Genomic DNA, 22,024 nt, shown 5'->3' on the forward strand with positions numbered 1-22,024 from the left:
TGAGTAAAGAATTTCCTTTTATTTGTTTTAAACCTGCTGCCCATTAATTTCATTTGGTGGCCCATAGTTCTTATATCATGGGAACAAGTAAATAACATTTCCTTATTCACTTTCTCCACACCACTCATGATTTTATATACCTCTATCATATTCCCGCTTAGTCTCCTCTTTTCCAAGCTGAAAAGTTCTAGCCTCTTTAATCTCTCCTCATATGAGACCTGTTCCAAACCCCTAATCATTTTATTTGTCCTTTTCTGAATCTTTTCTAATGCCAATATATCCTTTTTGAGATGAGGGTGTACACAGTATTCAAGATGTGGGTGTACCATGGATTTATATAAGGGCAATGAGATATTCTCCGTCTTATTCTCTATCCCTTTTTTAATGATTCTTAACATCCCGTTTGCTTTTTTTACTGCTGCTGCACACTGCGTGGTTTGTCTTCAGAGAACTATTCACGATGATTCCAAGATCTTTCTCCTGATTAGTTGTAGCTAAATTAACCCCCATCATATTGTATGTACAGTTGGGGTTATTTTTTCCAATGTGCGTTACTTTACAATTATCCCCATTAAATTTCATTTGCCATTTTGTTGCCCAATCACTTAGTTTTGTGAGATCTTTTTGAAGTTCTTCACAGTTTGTTTTGGTCTTAACTATCTTGAGCAGTTTAGTATCATCGGCAAACTTTGCCACCTCACTGTTTACCCCTTTCTCCAGATCATTTATGAATAAGTTGAATAGGATTGGTCCTAGGACTGACCCTTGGGGAACACCACTAGTTAGCCCTCCCCATTCTGAAAATTTACCATTTATTCCTATCCTTCGTTCCCTATCTTTGAACCAGTTATCAATCCATGAAAGGATCTTCCCTCTTATCCCATGACAACTTAACTTACGTTAGAGCCTTTGGTGAGGGACCTTGTCAAAGGCTTTTTGGAAATCTAAGTACACTATGTCCACTGGATCCCCCTTGTCCACGTTTGTTGACCCCCTCAAAGAACTCTAATAGATTAGTAAGACATCATCTCCCTTTACAGAAACCATGTTGACTTTTGTCCAATAATTTGTTCTTCCATGTGTCTGACAATTTTATTCTTTACTATTGTTTCAACTAATTTGCCCCTATTGATGATAGACTTACTGGTCTGTAATTGCCAGGATCACCTCTAGAGCCCACGTTAAATATTGGTGTTACATTACCTATCTTCCAGTCATTGAGTACAATAGCTGATTTAAAGGACAGGTTACAAACCATAGTTAATAGTTCCACAATTTCACATTTGAGTTCTTTCAGAACTCTTGGGTGAATGTCATCTTGTCCCGGTTACTTGTTACTGTTAAATTTCTCAATTAACTCCAAAAACCTCCTGGAGTGACACTTCAATCTGTGACAATTCCTCAGATTTGTCACCTACAAAAGATGGATCAAGTTTGGGAATCTCCCTAACGTCCTCAGCCGTCAAGACTGAAGCAAAGAATTCATTTAGTTTCTCTGTGATGACTTTATCGTCTTTAAGTGCTCCTCAGGCTAGCCCTGTAAAGGCAGAAAGCAGGGAGGGCTTGGGTCCGTCCCATGTCAAGGGGCTCGAGCTGGCCTGGGGGTATCCCATTTTCCCTTTGGGAAAACATGGTCACCCTACTGACTGTGCTTCAGAGGCACGACTTTTTTGGAGCTCCCGCTTAAGCTGGGGAGCAGCCTGCGTCAGCGCTGCCCGAGCCTGCTCCCGCCTGCTGCTGGTGGCGGTGAGTACTGGCCCCACTCCCCCCACCCCGAGAGCCAAACTCTGGACAGCTCCTATTCGCCCGCCCGGCCGCCCTTTGCCCACGTCGTGGCTGGAGGCGCCCCACGAGCTAGCGAGTCAGGGCGGGGGCGGTCCCCTGCGGGGCACCGTCTCTGAGAGCGGGAGGAAAACAAGATCGGCACGTGAGGGGGCTGCCCGCGTTGTGTGGTGACGTAGTCGGCGGGGCGGGGTTACACACACTGATGCCCCCCCTCCCCCCGGCGTGTGTTGCTGGGGGAGGTGAGAAAACGGGACGCGTCACGCCGACCCCCAACATCACAGCTTCGGCCCACCCCGGCCGGCGCTGCGCGCGGGGCCTAGCCCCGCCAGGTCGGGGCAGCCGGAGGGGCCGCCCTCGGCGCGCTGGGCTGGCTGGTACGTCGCACCGCTGGGGCGCCCACTCTGCACATGCGCTGCAGGGGGGAAAGCCGCGCTCAGAACCGTTCCGCGGCGGCTGCATGGGTCTGAGAAAGGCCGGCGGGTGGGGCGGGGGCGGGTGATCGCGCCTCCCTGAGGAATCTGCCCCGCCCCCCAGTCCCACGTACATCTCCCTCCCTCGGTACGCATGCCCGCTGTCCTCTGTGGGCTCCTCCAATCCTTCCACCTCCAGTGGCGGCCGTGAATGGTTTTGCCCGCTACTGCGACACCCCGGCGGGCAAAACCATTCATGCAACGTTGGGGGCTGTGTTAGCGCCTGCGGCTCTATAACCCCGCCTTCCGTCGCCCCTGAGAGTTTTTGACTCTGCGGCAGAAGGCTCATTTACTGCCACTATGATGGTTTGGAGTTGTCTATCCGCCTCCCCCACCCCATCCCTCGCCAATGGACAGTAACTGGTTTATCCCAAGATGGCGGCGGCTCTGGAGCTGCCGTAAAGCACAGTTCCGGGCTGGGCCGGCCCACGTGGGAGTGAGCCGGACTCGGGGTCTCCTGTAGCGTGGCGCCCCAGCACTGTGCAGAGCACGCGCGCGCGCCGCTGCACCCGCTTCCGAGCCATGGTGAGTAACGGCCGCGGAGGGGGGAGGGGAAAGAGTATGAAACCTGCCTCGCGGGGAAGGGGCGCGCGCTGTATCACTCGCTCCCCTCCCCTGTCCGCACTTTGCCCCAGGGCGCTGTGAGGGAAAAACCTTCCCCATGGAACTGCGTGTCATGGGCGCCGAGTCCGCAGGGAGGGCGGAGCAGCCTGCACCTGGTGTCAGCCGGCGTTAACTCTGGAGCCTAATGGTGGCTGTGGCCACTTAACGGCCTAATGCTGGGGTGGGGGTTGGTCTCTGCTGGGAATTAGAAGGAACTGCTGAGGAAGACCAGTGTCTTTGATTAGTTGTTGTTTGTCAGGTCATACCTAAGACCCATCACCACCGGCCTGCATTGTGCTAGATGCTGTACAAACACAGAGTAGCAGCCACGCCTTGCCCCGAAGTGCTCACTGTCCAAGTAGCCAAGACAGACGCAAGGTGGAGGAAGGGGTATATGTACAATCTAGTATAGCTATCATCCAATACCAAGTATTCAAAAATCATCAAGCAGGCCTAAAAATCATCAGACTTTTTTTTTAAAAATCGTTTGGGAATCTTTTAATTGCATTCTTGTTTCTGAGCACCTGGCTTATATTTTCTTCAGAAGTTCAGTTGTTTTTCTACATCCAGGAGGACTAGACATTTAGAGGATTTTCTAATGACCGCTGAGATTCTCAGATAATCCTTTGGCTGCTGGAGAGTGCCTGTCTTTAAGAAAAACACCAATATCTCAAGCCTTGTGCTAAAGTCAGGAGAGTTGGCAACAGTGATGAGTCACAGGGAGAAGGGAGGTGGAGAGACCCAAAGAAGAGGAAAGATTGGTAATGAAGAAAAACCAAGAGTAGAAGTAGTGGTAGCCCTAAAAGGAAGCATAACTTTCCAGTGTGGTAAAATACTGAATAGATATTAACTAAAAGGTATGTTTATTACATACACACAATACTCTATCCTCTATCTCTGTGGAAACCTACCACTGACATTAGAGGAATGTATGTAAGGATGACATATAGGTCTGAATCTATTTCCTGGTCCTATACAGACCATAATTATAAGTGGAATTCTGCCTTTTCCACAGAATGGGCTTTAGAGGCACACTTAATAGTTTAACTCACAATCTACTGGGCTGCAGGAATGGGGACTTGGATTTTAAACGTTGCATTTGTACCAGCATTCTCCTGGAAATTCACAATTAGCAGTAGTGACATATATGTCTGCATACTCAGTCTTGCATCTCATTTTCTGATAATTCCAGACCTAAGATGCCAAAATGCAAACAATATTAAAAGCATATCCTGGCAGCTGATACCTTCTTACACCAGTGTATCCCAGATGCTGCATAACACGTTACATTATTTGATTTACATTTTAAAATTAAAAAGCAAGGAGGGGAAGGTTAAGCTTATACTGTAACTTACACAATGAAAATGTTCTTATTTTTTTTTAACATCTGAGTTCTCAATAGTAGAGCTGATTGGAAAATGTTATATATATATTTTTTCACACAGTTGTATAGAGAGCTGTAGAATATATTTCCAACAAGATAGTGCTTCAGATTGCTGAGGAATTCAGGATGCTGAGAGGCTGGGATGGTTTATTGTATGTGGTAGTGATTCAGTTGACAATTTCATTATGAATAACTGGGCTAGAAATAAATATATATATATATTTTTAATGGACTGTTGTCTAACGATATATGGGAAGCTACATTTGCCTGTCCTGAGGAATTTCCAGCTGTCCATTTCCCTGTTTCCCAGCTTGAACTTTCTGTCAGACATGCCTTGATGTTCAGAGTGCCGTTACTTAAGAACACCTATGAGAGCAAAGCTGAAAATCATATGCTGTAATCAGTCTGTAATTCATGTTTAATGTATAATTCTACAGTACACAAATACCTATCTGCAGTTGACACGTAGAACCTGTGAAGTGTGCTTCTTTTTGATGATGCAGTGCATGTGGCAAGAACACATTTAATTTTGGTTTGCTTTTTAAGCCCAGCTGTTCAAGAGTATGTAACATTTTCTGAAATTTTATAGTAAAGAATGTGTGTGTATGTTCTGGGGAGGAAAGGGGTTCCTTAGAAAAGTTTTTAATATATTTTTTTATAACCAGAACATAACTTTCATTTTGCAGCCTCACAGAAGGAAGAAACCCTTTATAGAGAAAAAGAAAGCTGTAACATTTCACCTGGTACACAGAAGTCAGAGGGACCCTTTGGCAGCTGATGATACTGCACCTCAGAGAGTTCTGTTGCCTTCACAGAAGGTAAATGCTCACTTCTGTCACGGAAGCTTGGATTAGAAATTAATATTGCAGGAGAGTAAAATGATGAGAAGATTTTACTATTCAGAGTCATAACTTGAGGAAAAAGGGGGATGTTTTGGAAATAGGTTTTAGTTAGAAGATTGGGCTGAAATTTACCACAATGTAAGAGGCTGGATGTTTGTGTTGTTGAGAACACACTCAAATCTTTATAATTTTTTACACTCCTATACAGGCAAGTCCTCAGCATTTTACTAAACACTTCCTAGTGAGAGAATTTTACCTAGCCAGAGGTAGTTATGGGTGTGCAGAACCCACCAGGGAGGTCCAGGGACAATGTACCGTTGATAAATCCTGGAATTTAAATAAATCCTCAAGGCTCCCAGCCTCAAAATTAATCCATGCTGCCTGTGTGTAGTGAACAGTCATAGCAAATCTGTATGCACTGAATGTGTGTTTGTATAGCTTCTGTACACACAGAGATTTGCAAAAGTTTTGTAAGTAAATATTTTGCTTATGGGCACTCATGGGCTGAACACCTTGTTAAGTGTGTGTTGGATTGTTTTTAAAACAAAAGTTTAGTTATACTACAAAACTGATCTTCTCTTATGTGTTTTTATAAAAAGGTTTCCTCCTCAACTCTTTAGACTAAGGTTGTTTCATTTCTGTTTTTTATCTGTTTGGGTGGTTTTTTTTCTGTAAGATATCCTTGTTTTTCAAGGTGAGGATTCCCAGGTTATGTATTTGAGATCTATATTATTGCTAATGAATTTGAATCTGACCTAATTTATTAATCCTAATCTTGTTTACAATCTCAAGGGAGATGAGGAACAGAAGAGAGAAGAGCAGAGGAAATATGGGGTGTTTTTTGATGATGACTATGACTACTTGCAGCATCTAAAAGAAGCCTCTGGTCCCTCAGAGCTAGTCCTGTCTGATGTGTCTGGTCAACAGAACAGGATTATAGTGAGAGGGGAAGGAGAGAGAGAGGAAGAAAATCAACAAATTCCAGTAAGTATGATATTTGGTGCACTGTTGACCATTCTTGTGTTGTATCTTGCTGAGTTTAACATCCTGCAAATCCAGCTACATGTTTAAATTTAATAACCTTGTTCCACAAGTGTTCATGTGGTTATAAGTTACTTATGAAGGATTCTGTTTTTCCCAGGCACTTTTGCCTATGATCAAATAGGAAATTTGGTATGCCAAAGTATTATAATGGCAATTAATGATCCATTCGTTATTTAGAAGCTGCAAAGCACTTATATGATTTTCATCATGACAGTGAGGGTTCTTGTGTGACCCAAAAGGGACGGGATCCCATAATAGTTGTATTGGGGAAAAAAAAAAAAAAAAAAGTGTGAGTTGCTCACACTACTTTTGCATTTGTTTACAATTATTATAAAACACTCAGATGCTGTAGTAATGGATTGTGAAGAAATCTTAAATAAGTAGTAATAAACTAGAAACTATGTCAAATATTGGTAAAAAAGTAATGAAACAGAATCTGGGGAGAATACAGGTGAATACTTCCAATGTTGAGTACAGTGAAGTCTTGACATTCAGTAGTGTGCCAGAACACTGTATGTTACTGGTTTGGAAAGCTATTAGGTAACCCCTGACACATAGTGGAGTATGCAAGAACAGTGTACAAACTGAATCAACAATATCTTATTTTAAGGGCCTGGGGAAGTGTGGCTCTACAGAGTTTTTCAGTATTGATGAAAACTGGCATGTATGCCAGTTTTCAAAACTAAGTATATTTTGACCACATTATAAAAAGTTCCATAAAATGAATTACTTTGGAAGCACTGTTTTTAAGTTTAAAGTCTTCCAAGTAGAAAGGGCTTTAGAAGAGAAATCTTAAAGATGGTCTTTAGTAATGCTCATGCTATTAAGGAAGTAGAAAGTTGCTTCTGGTTATTTCCTGCACAACCATTTCCTCAGTCACATCCTGAAAGCTTTCAAACAATCTTTGTACTCAGGGAATATACATACTAAGGGCAAAAATTCTTCGTTGGCTAACTTCCATTACTTAGTTCAGTAAAGAAATAAGGTGAATGAGGTAATATATTTTATAGGACCCACTTCTGTGGTGAAAAAGACAAGCTTTTGAGCTATACAGAGTTCTTCTCAAGTCCACTAAGAAACTTCAGACATAGTTAAAATCCTGTTTTCTCCAGGTAAGTAAGCAGTAATTTTCAAAGGTTTGTCTCTTTGTCAGAGTACTCAAAACATATGATCACTCTTGCATCTTTAAGACTATTTTAAATAACTCTTTTGTTTCCTTTTTGTTTAAAGGCTCCCGCTATTAAGTTGCCTTCCTCAGTGTTTGCCTCAGAGTTTGAAGAGGATGTGGGACTGTTAAATAAAGCTGCTCCTGTTTCAGGTACCATACAACTCTTTACCTGTTCTTCTTTTGTGAAGCTAATGGTCCTCTTGGCGAAATTATTTTTGTTAAACATTAAGGTTGTTCATCTGTTGATTAATATGAACCTTGCATATTTGATATTCTTGTTTTGCTTCAGGTACTGCTCAATAGCAGAGAGAAGAATGTCTCCAAATTGAGGAGAACTAAAAAGTGAATCGAGATTTATTTTCCTCAGTAATTGAGTTGGTGCCTTTCTTTGGCATTATATAATAACTGGTTCTAATCCTTGGCCTTGTTATACTGTGCAGGAAACCCTAGTTGGGAAAGGAAGAAGAGAGGGAAAATCCTTCTGAGGGTGTTTTTTTTTAGGGATTTTGTCAGTTTTTTAATGCCCCATTCCTTTATTGGGATATGTGCAAGTATATCTTTGTGCACCTGTAGAGTCCCACTGATGCAGAAGTTCATCTACATGCATCCCAGTATAGAACTGTGGCTTCACTCTCCAAGTTTGTCTTCCTTTAAAGGAAAGTAAATTCTATTCAGCATCCCAGTGTTTAAACTGTAGCATGATTTAAGTCTTCAGGGTTACAAAGATGCACAGTGTGCTTGTGCTTGCATAATATACCTATGTGTGCCATTCTGCTATAGCATCTATCACATGTTCTCTGCTTGGGGTTTAAGAATGGGAGTTTTAATGACAACTGTGCCACAAAGTGAAGTAGAGGATTAGTTTTGTGTCTTGTGTGTGTGTAATTTAGAAAGTTAGTTGTTTTTTTATATTGTCTGCAATGGAGGATGTATGTACTCCAAACATAAGAGAAGCAGTCATCCAAATTAGAATAAATCATGTATAATTGGTAAGAAAAGTCACATGTTATCATGTGTTCAGACTATTGGACCACACATTTGTCTGACTTCTAATGAGCAGAGTTGTTTTTAATTGAAACATTGTACGCCGTCAGATTCAACTCAGCAACTTTGCGCTGTGCTTCTAATGAATTCTTAAAAATTCTTCCCCTCCTCCCCAAAAAGGGATTATTATCTGAGCTCAGCAAATAGCTCCACTTAGTACAAATTAGCATTTATAGTTGGGAACCCTTGTTTCAGGGTAGTGGCTTGTGGATGTGATGCCTATTTTAAAGCATTCTTTTCCATTGTAGGACCCCGTTTGGATTTTGACCCTGATATTGTCGCAGCTCTTGATGACGACTTTGACTTCAATAATCCAGATAATCTTCTCGAAGATGACTTTGTCCTAAAGGCCAATGAGCCAGGGAAAGAGGACTGGAAAGGAGAGGATAGTCGGTATATGGAGCTTTGCAGAACTCTTTAATGTCATAACAAATAATGCAGTGTTGTCCCTAGCTTGTTTTTAGGCTTTTTTAATCTGTTTGAAACAACAGCACTAAACTTACTAAGTAAATTCCATATATTTGTGAACAGGATTATGAGATCTAAACTGTTTCCAAACCTAACGCAATCTCAAAACACTTCCAGTATTATAGGCAGTAATATTACAGGTGGTCATTGCAGTGTGTTTATAAGACCTTGGAAAACATCTTGCTACCCATGATGCTAGAAATAATATGAAGTGAGGTATTAGCTACTGGTACCACTTGTTTCATAAGGACATGCATAGTTTTACTTGTATTAATATTCCATATTCCAGTATTCCTTTGCTTTCTCTCTTTCTTTCTCTCTCTTTTCTGGTCCCGTTTCCTAATGTATAACTAACCAGAAATGCTGCATTTGGAACACCAAGGGAACGACCAAGTGTGAAAGCATTTCTTTCTGTCCACCCTAATCAAATATTTATTGGTACACAGATTTTAACTTTGGGAGCACTTTTACTACTAAACATTTAGAATTCTTGTATCTACATGAGAAGAATCTTTTTTTTTTTTTTTAACTTAATTGGCATAAGTTTATGAAGTGATAAAATAACACTGGGTAGACTGAGAGGCTATGCCCATTTCTTAAGTGGCTGATCTACATATATATTATACTCAGGGGCTCTGATACTGAGGATGAAGATGAGTGGGAGGATATGGATGATGATGGAAAGGACAACAATGGTAGTGATGAAGATTATGATTCAGAGGGTCCTTTGTCAGATGATGAGGGAATTAGTGGAGAGATGAAAGAGTTTCTTTTCATGCAAGAGGAGACCAAGAGCCGTTTCACAGAATACTCCATGACTTCATCCGTAATGAGAAGGAATGAGCAGTTGACCCTGCTAGATGAGAGATTTGAGAAGGTAAGGCAACTCACTGATAAAAATGCTAAGAAGCCCTAAACATGAGAGACAGGACATTTTTAAAGCTATTTCTATGTGCTTTTTGCCCCATCCTGCTCTCCCTCACCCCAAATCCTGTAAGCCAGTGGTTTTCAAACCTTTTAGGCTGCATATCCCTTTCTAAATAAGGTAGTCTACTGTACATCCCCATCTGAGATAGACGGAGGTGATGTTGGGGGGAGGGGAGGGGGGAGCCATGCAGGGTCACATGGACACCCCCCCCCCCAATTCTGTCTGCCACTTTGAAAACCTCTAGAAGCTGTTGCTAACTATGGGGGACACGGAGGAATGTTCGGGGGGGGCGGCGGCGGCAAGTGGCTACATCAGGTGTCTTGGTCCAGCCCTGCATGGTAGGGCTCCCCGGGGAGGGAGCACCACCTCTGCTCCCTTACTCCCCTCAGTGGGACACCCAGCCTGTCGGTTACAACCAAAAATTGGAACTCAAGACAGGGGTTACAAAAAGTTTGAAAACAGCCCCCTAATCCAGCATTCCTCTGCCCCCACCACCACCCCCCGCCCCCTCCAGGGAACACCCACTACAGTTTGAAAATGTCTGATTCTCTGTCGTGTATAGAAAGGACATGTACACCAATGCAGCTGCGGTTTTAATTTAAAGGAGATTAAACGCTGATTAGATGTGTTATCTGCCATTACAGGATTTTTCTCGCATACCCCAGTTTGAAAACCACTGCTAAGCTGATCATGTGCATAGACCATTATGCCTGTGCAACCTCTTGCTCCTTTAATTTCATAGTGGTGGCAGATGTCTGTTCTTCTCTGAAGATATTTTGCATTACAAGAAATGAGTTTGAGTCTGAGTTTTAAATGGTTCTCATCCAATGCGTGGTTGTATTGTCTCATTCACATTAAAAGGCTGCAGGGATGTAATCCTAACTATGGATTTCCTCTTTTCCTGCCTCCAACAATTATAATTTCTATTGCTATGGGGAGATGTGGAATCTCAAGCAGTAAAGGGTATATCATTTGTCAAATCACATACTTCCATCTGTGAAGTGGGGGTGGTATTTAGTCCTATGAGATGGATTTGTAAGATATGTTTTTTAAAGTGCTTTGATCTAATTGTATGAAAGGTGTGGTGGATGCATGAATTCTAACTTTTCTACTAGGCAGTGGCAGTCTATTAATTTACTTATCTCTCTTTTGGGACATGGTTTGGGATAATTGATGAATAATTTGACTATATAACATTACAAGATGATTAGTTGACTGTTGGTAGTCTCATGTCAATCGGAGGTAAAGGCGAAAATCTGCTGCAGGTCTACCCTTAGCTGCTGCTGCTGCTACTACTACTACTACTGTATTTGTTTTGTAGACTTGTTTCAAAGAATTCTGAGGGGAGAAGGAAATTACCATTATTGTTATCGTTATGCTGAGGAGACCTGTTCCTGGAGCAGGACCTCATTGTGCTAGGCACTGTAACAACACAGAACAGACAGTCTCTGCCCTGCAGAACTTTTTGTTACATATAGTGTGAAAATGAATTTTTAATGTCAAGAGAAGCTTCTAGACACACACATTCATCGTTCGTTTAGCTTTGTGTTTTTTCCTTTTTAGTTCTTTGAACAGTTTGATGACGATGAGATCGGAGCATTGGATAATGTGGAATTAGAAGGCTTTATTCACACCGACAGCACTCGGCTGCAAGAAGTCCTGAATGACTACTACAAAGAGAAAGCTAAGGAGTGTGTAGGATCACTTTTAGAGCTACTTATGTGAATCAGAACTAACTATAATTACATGTTACTAACTCTAGTTACATGTTTCAGAGTAGCAGCCGTGTTAGTCTGTATTCGCAAAAAGAAAAGGAGGACTTGTGGCACCTTAGAGACTAACCAATTTATTTGAGCTTAAGCTTTCGTGAGCTACAGCTCACTTCATCGGATGCATTCAGTGTAAAATGGGTGTTATCATACACACTGTAAGGAGAGTGATCACTTAAGATGAGCTGTTACCAGCAGGAGAGCGGGGGAGAAGGGGAGGAAGAAGAAAACTTTTTGTAGTGATAATCAAGGTGGGCCATTTCCAGCAGTTAACAAGAAGGTCTGAGGAACAGTGGGTGGGGGGGAAATAGCTTTACTTTGTGTAATGACTCATCCACTCCCAGTCTCTATTCAAGCCTGAGTTAATTGTATCCAGTTTGCAAATTAATTCCAATTCAGCAGTCTCTCGTTGGAGTCTGTTTTTGAAGTCTTTTTGTTGTAACATTACGACTTTTAGGTCAGAGATCGAGTGACCAGAGAGATTGAAGTGTTCTCCGACTGGTTTATGAATGTTATAATTCTTGACATCTGATTTGTGTCCATTTATTCTTTTACGTAGAGACTATCCAGTTTGACCAATGTACATGGCAGAGGGGCATTGCTGGCACATGATGGTGTATATCACATTGGTAGATGAGCAGGTGAACAAGCCTCTGATAGTGTGGCTGATGTGATTAGGCCCTATGATGGTGTCCCCTGAATAGATATGTGGACACAGTTGGCAACAGGCTTTGTTGCAAGGATAGGTTCCTGGGTTAATGGTCCTGTGGTGTGTGTGGTTGCTGGTGAGTATTTGCTTCAGGTTGGGGGGGCTGTCTGTAGGCAAGGACTGGCCTGTCTCCCAAGATTTGTGAGAGTGATGAGTCGTCCTTCAGGATACGTTGTAGATCCTTGATGATGCGCTGGAGAGGTTTTAATTGGGGGCTGAAAGTGATGGCTAGTGGCATTCTGTTGTTTTCTTTGTTGGGCCTGTCCTGTAGTAGGTGACTTCTGGGTACTCTTCTGGCTCTGTCAATCTGTTTCTTCACTTCAGCAGGTGAGTATTGTAGTTGTAGGTGTTTGTCTCTGTCTGAGGGGTTGGAGCAAATGCAGTTGTATCGTAGAGCTTGGCTGTAGACAATGGATCGTGTGGTGTGGTCTAGGTGAAAGCTGGAGGCATGTAGGTAGGAATAGCGGTCAGTAGGTTTCCGGTATAGGATGGTGTTTATGTGACCATCGCTTATTAGCACTGTAGTGTCCAGGAAGTGGATCTCTTGTGTGGACTGGACCAGGCTGAGGTTGATGGTGGGATGGAAATTGTTGAAATCATGGTGGAATTCCTCAAGGGCTTCTTTTCCATGGGTCCAGATGATGAAGATGTCATCAATGTAGCGCAAGTAGAGTAGGGGCATTAGGGGATGAGAGCTGAGGAAGCATTGTTCTAAGTCAGCCATAAAAATGTTGGCATACTGTGGGGCCATGCTGGTATCCATAGCAGTGCTGCTGATTTGAAGGTATATATTGTCCCCAAATGTGAAATTGTGACTCTGTCCTCACCCGTAACTAAGTTCAGCCACCAGGTTTGCCATGACGTTATCGGGGATACTGTTCCTGACAGCTTGTAGTCCATCTTTGTGTGGAGTGTTGGTGTAGAGGGCTTCTACATCCATAGTGGCCAGGATGGTGTTTTCAGGAAGATCACCGATGGATTGTAGTTTCCTTAGGAAGTCAGTGGTGTCTCGAAGATAGCTGGGAATGCTGGTAGTGTAGGGCCTGAGGAGGGAGTCAGACAATCCTGTTGTCAGGGTGCCAATGCCTGAGATGATGGGGCGTCCAGGATTTCCAGGTTTATGGATCTTGGGTAGCAGATAGAATACCCCTGGTCAGGGTTCCAGGGGTGTGTCTGTACAGATTTGTTCTTGTGCTGTTTTCAGGGAGTTTTTTGAGCAAATGCTGCAGTTTCTTTTGGTAACCCTCAGTGGGATCAGAGGATAATGGCTTGTAGAAAGTGGTGTTGGAGAGCTGCCGAGCAGCTTCTTGTTCATGATGACGACAGCACCTCCTTTATCAGCCTTTTTGATTATGAATGCATCCGATGAAGTGAGCTGTAGCTCACGAAAGCTTAAGCTCAAATAAATTGGTTAGTCCCTAAGGTGCCACAAGTACTCCTTTTCCAATTACATTATGAATGCATCTGATGAAGTGAGCTGTAGCTCACGAAAGCTTAAGCTCAAATAAATTGGTTAGTCCCTAAGGTGCCACAAGTACTCCTTTTCCAATTACATGTTATCTCACTTATTAAGATAAAATCTGTCTAAGTTTTAATTTACTTTGGAGACAATATTTTTGTTTGTAGAATGTAATTAGTTTAGTGTTTGTAAAGTATTCATATTTTTATTTAGCAGTAGATTTCAGTTGAATTGCGTGGTGATGCGGAGTGGGTTTTTTGGTGCTTGAAGTCTTGTTGAAAAGGGGACATAATTGTATCCCACTTAACTACAGCTAATGTTCAGAGGCTGCCTTAGCCCTTCTGATTTGCAAGGAAGTTACTGATTTGGACTGAGGTTTTCCCCTACCATGTGTCTTTCTGTTGTTGCTGTTGTAATTGACACTGCAGCAGAGTATCTTCATCTGATACAACAGCAGAACCTGTTAGGTACATAGTGGAATGATTTGTGTATCATACCTAGTTGAACACTTATGACCCAATCCTTTGCATTCAGATTTGGGGGGGATGACAGCCAGCCAGCCAGTTGGTTCACTGATGTGTCCTCCTTCCTGCATTAAGGTGCGCCAAATATTCTTAGCAATCTACCTCTGACAGTGCATATATTTAAATAGTCTGGTTATTTTGGAGATTTGTGGGATAGGGGAAAGGAAAAGAAATTCCCATGTCATATTACTGAGTGGTTTGTTTTTTTGTTTTTGTTTAACACATGTAGGAATGTTTTTCCAGTCTTTTGGGTTTTTTTAATATAGTCACAGATTTAAATAAACGGGGTGGAGGGAAAGGGTCAGCCCTTCATTCTTTTTTTCAGTGTTAAGAAGTTATAGTGAAATTCTTATTTTTCTTTTCCCTGACTCCCACCCTCTCTTCTTACCTTCTTTAAAAGCTGTGTGAAACCCGATGCTCTTGAACCAAGAAAGGATTTAGATTCTCCCCTTAATGAGAAGGGTGAGGAAGAAGAAGAAATCATAACTTTAGTTATTGAGGAACCCAAAGAGAAGTGGGATTGTGAATCCATTTTGAGTAAGTATGTGAGGCTCTTACTATCCCTGGAAAAAGTAAAGCAGATGGTATATTGTCTTGTTACTTATAGCAAGGTTTCTAGTTAAATAGCTTCTGCATTTCTCTGTGCTTTTGAGAGTGCATAACAGCATACATTCTCATTAAAGAAATTTGGCCAAGGGTGTATTAAGTGCACTAAAAGATAACTACTTGCCACGAGTCTTTCAAATTTAATGTATAACTTTTTAAAAAATTGCTATGTAAAGTGGAGGTGGTATTTTTCAGTGTACAACTCTCCCTTATCTTTGTTTTCTTTCTTGCCTTAGGTACATACTCAAACTTTTATAATCATCCAAAACTTATTGAGGAGCCAGCAAAGGTAAAATCATTAGGTTTATTTTCTATATTATATGAAGCTTACAGAAGTCTAAGCAGCAGCATGGCTTGTAGAGTCAAGACAAAGACAGTTAGTTTTCTGTTGGCTATATTTGTCTTTGAGTTGACCTGCAAATGGGGTGTGGAGATAGGAATGTTGTGTTCCGTTTTGCTGCTTCATGATTTATAAAACATTTAGCAGGTGGCTTTTTTTTTTTCTTTTAGATGGGGAAGGGGTAAGAGAGGAAGAATAATTTTTACATTGAAAATTCAAAATTTGCATAACCTGTTTTTCCTGGAGAATTAGTAAGATTATATCACAAATATCAAGAGTATGACCTGCGCACACTTGCAAGACATCAGTTCTTTTGGAGGTGGATCTCTACTGTCCCTTTGAGGACTGAGAACACCCATCACAGTTCTTTTGTCCTCCAAGGAGTTCCCCAGCAAAATTTAAAATACATCTTGATATTTCTAAAGTTTAAAAAAAAAAAAAAAAGCCTTGTTCTTTTTTGAGACCTCCTCATAAAGAAGCAAAGAGGATACAACCCTAATTTTTTCCTTACTCTAGTTACCTTTAAGTAAAACTTAAATAAAAGAAGGGATGGAAAGTAATGTTAAAAATAACTTTTTACCTTTAAGGCCAACTTCTGCCACAGATAGGTACTTGTAGTTCTTGCTGAGTTTGATGGGAAATCATGTACATCTGTCTGAGGGCAGAATTTGGCTTGTGTGTTCACTATTGGAAAATTTGCAGCATTATTGGTGGTTCTATGTTATTGCTGATGAGCAAGGGTGATCCATACACCTTATAAGAAAAGCAGAGGGAAGGAGGAGGGTTAAAGACAACTAATTCATTGGCACATTGTCTGTCTGTATTTTAGTCCAAACCAATCAAAATTTCTCAGAAGAGTGGAATCCCACTGGATATCTTGCCTCAGAGAGGTCTTACGGCTAAGCAGACTGAACGCATGCAAATGATTGATCAAAGTGATCTGCCAAGAGTATCCACACAACCACGTTCCAAAAATGAGAGCAGAGAGGATCGAAAAGCTAGAAAACAAGCTATAAAGGAAGAACGAAAGGTAAAATCTAGTCTTGAATATTTTAAGACAACCCCTCAGGAAAATGTGTTCTGTTCCTCATTACTCTGTTTTTTAAACATTTTTTCTTTTAAACCAATTTATTTTGTTTCTGGGAATTACTGGGAAACATCCACTGGTCTTCAAGGGTTGATTTCTGTATCTTTCTGGAAAATACCATCCACTGGAAAGTTTGATTATTTTTTTTTCCCCAAAAGTAGGAAAATGTTTTCTTGTCAGTCATTCCGCAAAGATTCTCGATTTTTCAATATCCTTTTTTCTCTACTTAGTTTTCGCTCTTCTATCTGCTCTTAGTTTCTCCCTCTCTGTCTTTAGTCTATTTTTTTTTTTCTTTTTTCCCTCCCTCTCCTGGGGCTGTTACTACAGAAAGTAAATTCACTTCCCACTTTTAATCTTTTCTGGTACTGCCACTACCACCACCCCTGTTTCGGACCTTTAAAAGTTGGATCATGCCAGCTACTGGCAAAGGAAAAACAGAAGAGAGATCTGAAACTGGACTCTTTTGTTATATAAAAGTCTAATTTGCTTCAACCTAGAAAAAGAGGATGTGAAGCAGCGTGTCTTCTAAAACTTAGATATTATTCCTGGGGGAATTCTGCGTCACTGCGCAATGCAGAATTTTGCAGAAATTAATGTGCACACAGAATTTCCTTTTCCCCACAGAAATGGGCTGCAGTGCTGATAGCTGCCACCAGGGGCCACTGGACTCAGCAGAGCACAGCTCGCACACAGAAGACACTGCTGGGGGGAGGGAGAGGGAGCTAAAGGGTTCCTGGCAGCTACAGTTCCCAGCATGCCCTGTGGGAAGGAGAGGGCAGCATGCAGGAAACTCTGCAAGCCTGGTACCAGGCTGTTTCTCCCTGTGGATCCCTGCAGAGTGGGAAAAGGGTGTCTGGAGAAGGGGGGGCCCCCGCAGCTGGGCTCTAGTGGGGAAGGGAGTGTGGGTATCTAGGCCAGGGACGGGGTGTGAGTATCTGGGCTGGGGGGCCCTGCGACTGGACTCGGGAGGATGGGGCTTGGGTGAATGCAGGGGGGAGGGGGGCGGGCAGAGAAACAGGAACTGGGTTGTCATAGGGGTTTCTTTAACTCTACTCCTGGGGGAAATTTTGTGTGTCTGAATTGTTACAAACATACTTGCTGACAGGTATTTTGAAATAAATTACCAAAATAATTGAAACCTGGCGTGATTATATAGTGTTCTTTTGACAAATAAAATTTGGAGAATTTTTAAGTTTTTGGTGCAGAGTGCCACCAGAAGTAAGATGTGTGGCACCCTACACTACAGGAGCTACAACAGTACTGTTGCAGCACTGCAACTATTCTGCTGTAGTGTAGACCCTTACTTCCCTCAACACAGTGGTGACTGCACTGGGGCGTAGGTTGTCTGAACGGTTGATTTTTTTTCATACCTGTGAGCGATGTTGCTAAGTTGACCTAAGTTTTGTGTGTAGAGCAGGCCTTATTTAGCATGTTTCTGAAAGTTATCCAGATATCTCTTTTGGATTGTAAAGGTGTTGGGAGTGAATTATATACTTCTCTGCAAATCTCAAAAATAGGTTTTTAATGTGGAAGTCATTCATGTTTGCAGGAACGCAGAATGGAGAAGAAAGCCAACAAATTAGCCTTCAAGTTGGAAAAAACAAGGCAAGAAAAAGAACTGCTCAATCTGAGACAGAATGTTCAAGGGCTCAAGCTGTCATAGTGGAACTGATGACTTTCATATTGTGGAAAGTTCTTTGCTTTGTTCTTTGTGCTAGGATCTTGAGAAGATGCTGACTCTTTTAACCTTGTCCCGTCATGGATAGAAGTTCATAACATGGTATTTGAATTTTTCTATAACCAGATCAAGTAGTTTACCATCTCTTTTTAAATGTAAACAGCTGAAACAATTTTTGGTTACAAATTAAAATGTACAGTAGTATTACTGTATTTTTCTGTCATGGACATAACATGGCAGCTATTTATAAACAGAGTTGCACTGGGAGTGTTTTATGGTACTTAAGTTACAGAAATACATATTTTCTATGCAGCCAGTTTTGTACATATTGAGAATTTTGCTCTTGTGATTCAAGAGATCTCGGTGCTGTTTCTGAATTAGATTTACCTATCTGAATGTGCATAAAATAATTCTTTCCCTCCCTTTACTATGGTATTTACATGCAGTCTCGGTTGGAAACCACGCTTTGGCGTTAGTACGGTTCTGTATATCAAGAATATGCAGTATTTTCTCCCAAGCCCTGTCTGAAGTATCTGTTGCTGTTTGAATACTATTGTGAAGCGTATTGGAAAATCGTATTTTAAGAGAGATGTTTAGAAAACAGTTGTGAATTTAGACAACGCTTAAATTTAAATAAATTTCCATTTCATTTGGCTGGTGAAATAATTAAAGCTATTTAATGGAAGATTTAGGTTGTGCATTTAAAATCAAAGTTAGCAACATTAACATCATAATTTCCTCATGAAATTAACTTGGCTGTATTGAACAGTCTCGCATACAGTGTTTGAATATTTTATAGCAAACAGTAATAAGTCAAAACTATACACAACCAGAAAAAAAGGAGTAGAGTATGCTACATGTATGTGATGCAACAATAATTCTGTTGCATTTCCTGACTTTCTGGGACCTTAACTCTGAAGCCTTAGAAGTGCACTGTGAGGGAGCTAAACTACAAATACAACCTTTGGTGCTGTATGGGGTCTAAATCATCCATGTCCTAGGCAGGAACTTCTTGGAGATGGGCGGTGGCTCATCCTAATCAGACACCGTAAACACCTTTGTTCTGACTCTCTCTAGCATTGAATCTGCATTGGCTTTGATGTCTGTCATTCTGTTGATGGCAATGGACCTATACACCTCAGAAAGGTGAACAAGCGTTGCCCCTTTATGAGCAGAAAAGTACCTCATCTTTGTAGTTCCATAGGACCACAACATGAACATCCATTTATGCCGTCTTGCCATGGCAAGCTCAATGTAAAAGTCTGTGTATGCTGCTTATGGGTGGGAGATTCTGGTAGAATCATAACCTATTGCTAGGATTTCGGGTCCTATTTTTGGAAGAGTTCTGGACTGGTGCCCAGGATATAAGAGGAGAGAATTTAAGTTTAATCTCATCCCAGTTAGCTGCTAAATCCTGAGCACTTTAGGACTGGTGCCTGTGAGGCTTAAAAAAGAAAAAAAAAAGTAAGTTTTTTTTCCCATAGTTTTTAAGTTTTTGTCAGATTGTTTTATTGCTTTTGGAAGTTTCTTTAAGTTCTTCAACACAAGCTTTCTCTCCTTGATGGGTCTGATGCAATTGTTTTAATTTCTATCTATCCCTAGTATGAACTGACACAGCGGTACGTGTATTTCCCTTGTCCTTACAAACACTAAATGAGGGTGAGCAAATAGCAGAAAGCAGTGTGAATCCTCTGTGTATAGAAACTATTAGAAGTGCTTTGGTTATAACATCTGAAGTGCTTGTGAGATTGAACTATTGAAATTCAAACCTAAAACAGGTTTCCTTTTCTCTCAAATCTCTTCCCACGGTCTATATTAACCAAATCAGTAGAAATTAGCCCACCGAAGTATGATATCTGGGGGAAAAAAATGTGTAGAAGTCCTGTATGACAAAAACACCTTTGTTCATGCTTTCATTTTACTTTTAGCTATACTAGTTTTCATGTATCTCATAGGATAGGGCAGGGATGTATGTGTCATAATTGTTAATTATTTGGTTGCTAATAACTGGCAACTTGGATTATTGCAAACACTTGAATTGCGTAAGTAAAAGTTGACCACCTAGCACCCATGTTTCCTGAAAGTGTTTAAAGAGGGAATTTGAGAAATTTGCATATAGAGATGAATCAGATGCATGGAACAGGTGAGTAACGTGCAAAGCTTAATATTTTGAGTTAAGTATAATTTTGTGAGTTAGTGAACATGAGTTTATTAGAAATATTTCCACATGTTTTAAAAGAGTACTATGATCTGTCTACTGTTGTGTACAGTTCTGAAGTAGACAAACCATAATCCTCTGCAGTTGGATATTCTGTTCAGTTGCTGAAGCAGAGATGGGAAGTAATGAAAAAGGGTATATGTGCTTGTAGCTAGGCTTTGCTGCCAAAACTCTAAACCAGATCAAGCAAGAAAATCTTAATTGATTTTGTCCTACATACCTAAAGAATAATCACAATTTCTTTGGCTATTCGATTTGCCACAGTCAGTGTCATGATATGCCTTGCCATGAGAATGTTGGTAATACCCTATAAGCCAGTCTGGGAATTTTTCTATGCTCTAGTTGCCTACAGGAGGGTGAAACAGGCCTGTTCTTCCCATTGCTGCTTCATTACTGCATTATTTCCTTTCTCTCTTGATTTACCACCTCTATAGAGCAAAAATGAATGAAAGGTAAGGATAACAAGAGCAGGCCAGAGCAGGAACAAAGACACAATGGGGAAGTCAAGAGTGTTTCTAAAAGAGAGAGAACAGTGGGTAGAATAGAGGGTAAAAAGATGTTGGTTGGAAACAATGAAATTGAGGAGAGCTAATGGTATAGAGCAAAAGGTTATAGAATTACTTTGGTCCTCCATTGTTAACAATGTCCCTGCTAATTGTTGTAATCAAGTTACTATATATACCTCGGTATTCTTTTCCTAATGTCTGCTACAATAAAAAAAACTTGCCAAGAGTCTCATACTGCTGAGTGGCAAACCTTGCCTTCACTTCTGTGAGCTCACATGCAGTCCCTTAGACCTGCAAGTCTGTGTGTTTTTGTTTTTCTCCCCCCATAAATAAGGGGGGAGGGGTTGGACCTCTTTACAGGTAAACTTCAGCAATCTACTTTTTTTGCCTAATCCTGTGTTCGGTGCAGAAAGATTGATATGAAATCAGAATTGTGTTGTGTTAAGACATGGTACTATTGTTGGTTTGAAAGAAAACTTAGAGAGAACCATTTTCCCCTTGAAAAATGCCATTCAGTCAAAACTGAGATGCTTAGCAAACTCATGTCAATTTCACTGAAATTTTACTTTGAAGGAAAACAGTGACATTCTGACAGTTTCAAAATGAAACCTTTTGATACTTCACTTTCATACTACAGTACTTTGTTTTGAAAATTGTGTTTTGTATGGTATATTATAAAATTGAAGTGTTTTGATTATCCAGGTTTTTTTCTCAATCTTCTGTAGAGAATTTTGAACTTGAAGGCTTTTCAAAATTACAGTGAAAAACAAAATGGAATTTCCATCCTCCACAGCTCTACTTTCCACTGTCATATTTTAGTTTGAACATATCTTAACTAATTCCCAAGTTTAGATTCATTAGATTCTGACATTGTACATGAATAGTTTTTTGGGGGTTTTAGGCCATATTTTTCATCTTATAGAATCAAGTTTGCAATTTGCTCTAAGAACATGTTTAGGCTACCTAGGATTTTTTCAGGTATTCCCTGAAGTCATAGGAGAAATATTTCATGTCCGTCTCCCTACCACCCCCACCCCTTTGCTCTGTTGTTCTTTGGATCCCTGACTTTCCGGTATACAGCTTTAAGCTGGCACTGACCAGCTCTTCTAAGCACCTATTCAAGAGCACTTGAAAATGGTTTTGCTTCCCTCAGAAATTTGAGAAATTAGGGGTAAGTACTAATACACACTGCTCTCTTCTTTCCTTGTACCTCCAGATCTTCTTATGACACAAAAGATCATAAGGACACTATTAGGAATATGGCATGTGAGGTTTTATGTTTAGTTTATACTTGTATACATGGAACTGATCAAACGTTTATGGCTTCCCAAAATGCCTGCGGTTATCTTCCATATTGGGTTTGGTACAGCATAACTTTAAAATAGAGGTGGC

General features: G+C 40.9%; 2 protein-coding genes across 3 annotated transcripts in view; both read left to right on the top strand.

The window, feature by feature from the left end:
• Window positions 1–2,079: 2,079 nt before the first annotated feature.
• LTV1 (LTV1 ribosome biogenesis factor) lies at window positions 2,080–18,561 on the top strand. 2 transcript variants are annotated; one of them, XM_048844343.2, is made up of 11 exons: window positions 2,080–2,780; window positions 4,929–5,060; window positions 5,877–6,068; window positions 7,359–7,446; window positions 8,589–8,733; window positions 9,439–9,685; window positions 11,300–11,427; window positions 14,598–14,734; window positions 15,040–15,092; window positions 15,973–16,173; window positions 16,855–17,125. In XM_048844343.2, exons 1-11 carry the CDS (start codon window positions 2,778–2,780, stop codon window positions 16,954–16,956), a joined length of 1,428 nt encoding a protein of 475 aa, XP_048700300.2. In that variant the 5' UTR covers window positions 2,080–2,777; the 3' UTR covers window positions 16,957–17,125. The 2 variants fall into 2 exon arrangements, with proteins under 2 accessions (XP_048700300.2, XP_048700299.2); XM_048844342.2 differs by lacking the exon at window positions 16,855–17,125 and adding an exon at window positions 17,780–18,561 and having other exon boundaries at window positions 2,087–2,780.
• A 1,468-nt stretch (window positions 18,562–20,029) lies between these two features.
• The window catches only part of ZC2HC1B (zinc finger C2HC-type containing 1B), a 40,789-nt gene continuing 38,794 nt past the window's right edge, over window positions 20,030–22,024 (top strand). Inside the window, exon 1 of the mRNA XM_048846216.2 lies at window positions 20,030–20,051. Within this exon, the coding sequence (XP_048702173.2) occupies window positions 20,030–20,051 (22 nt within the window). The remainder of the gene's footprint in view (window positions 20,052–22,024) is intronic.

The sequence above is a fragment of the Caretta caretta genome, chromosome 3 (genome assembly GCF_965140235.1).
Source record: "Caretta caretta isolate rCarCar2 chromosome 3, rCarCar1.hap1, whole genome shotgun sequence".
Lineage (NCBI taxonomy): Eukaryota > Metazoa > Chordata > Testudines > Cheloniidae > Caretta > Caretta caretta.

Bases quoted from the DNA above. Each gene is read 5' to 3' on its own strand.
- LTV1 (XM_048844342.2), top strand. The intron at 6,069-7,358 runs GTAAGTATGATA...TTTTGTTTAAAG, and splicing joins AAGAAAATCAACAAATTCCA to GCTCCCGCTATTAAGTTGCC. The intron at 15,093-15,972 runs GTAAAATCATTA...TCTGTATTTTAG, and splicing joins TTATTGAGGAGCCAGCAAAG to TCCAAACCAATCAAAATTTC.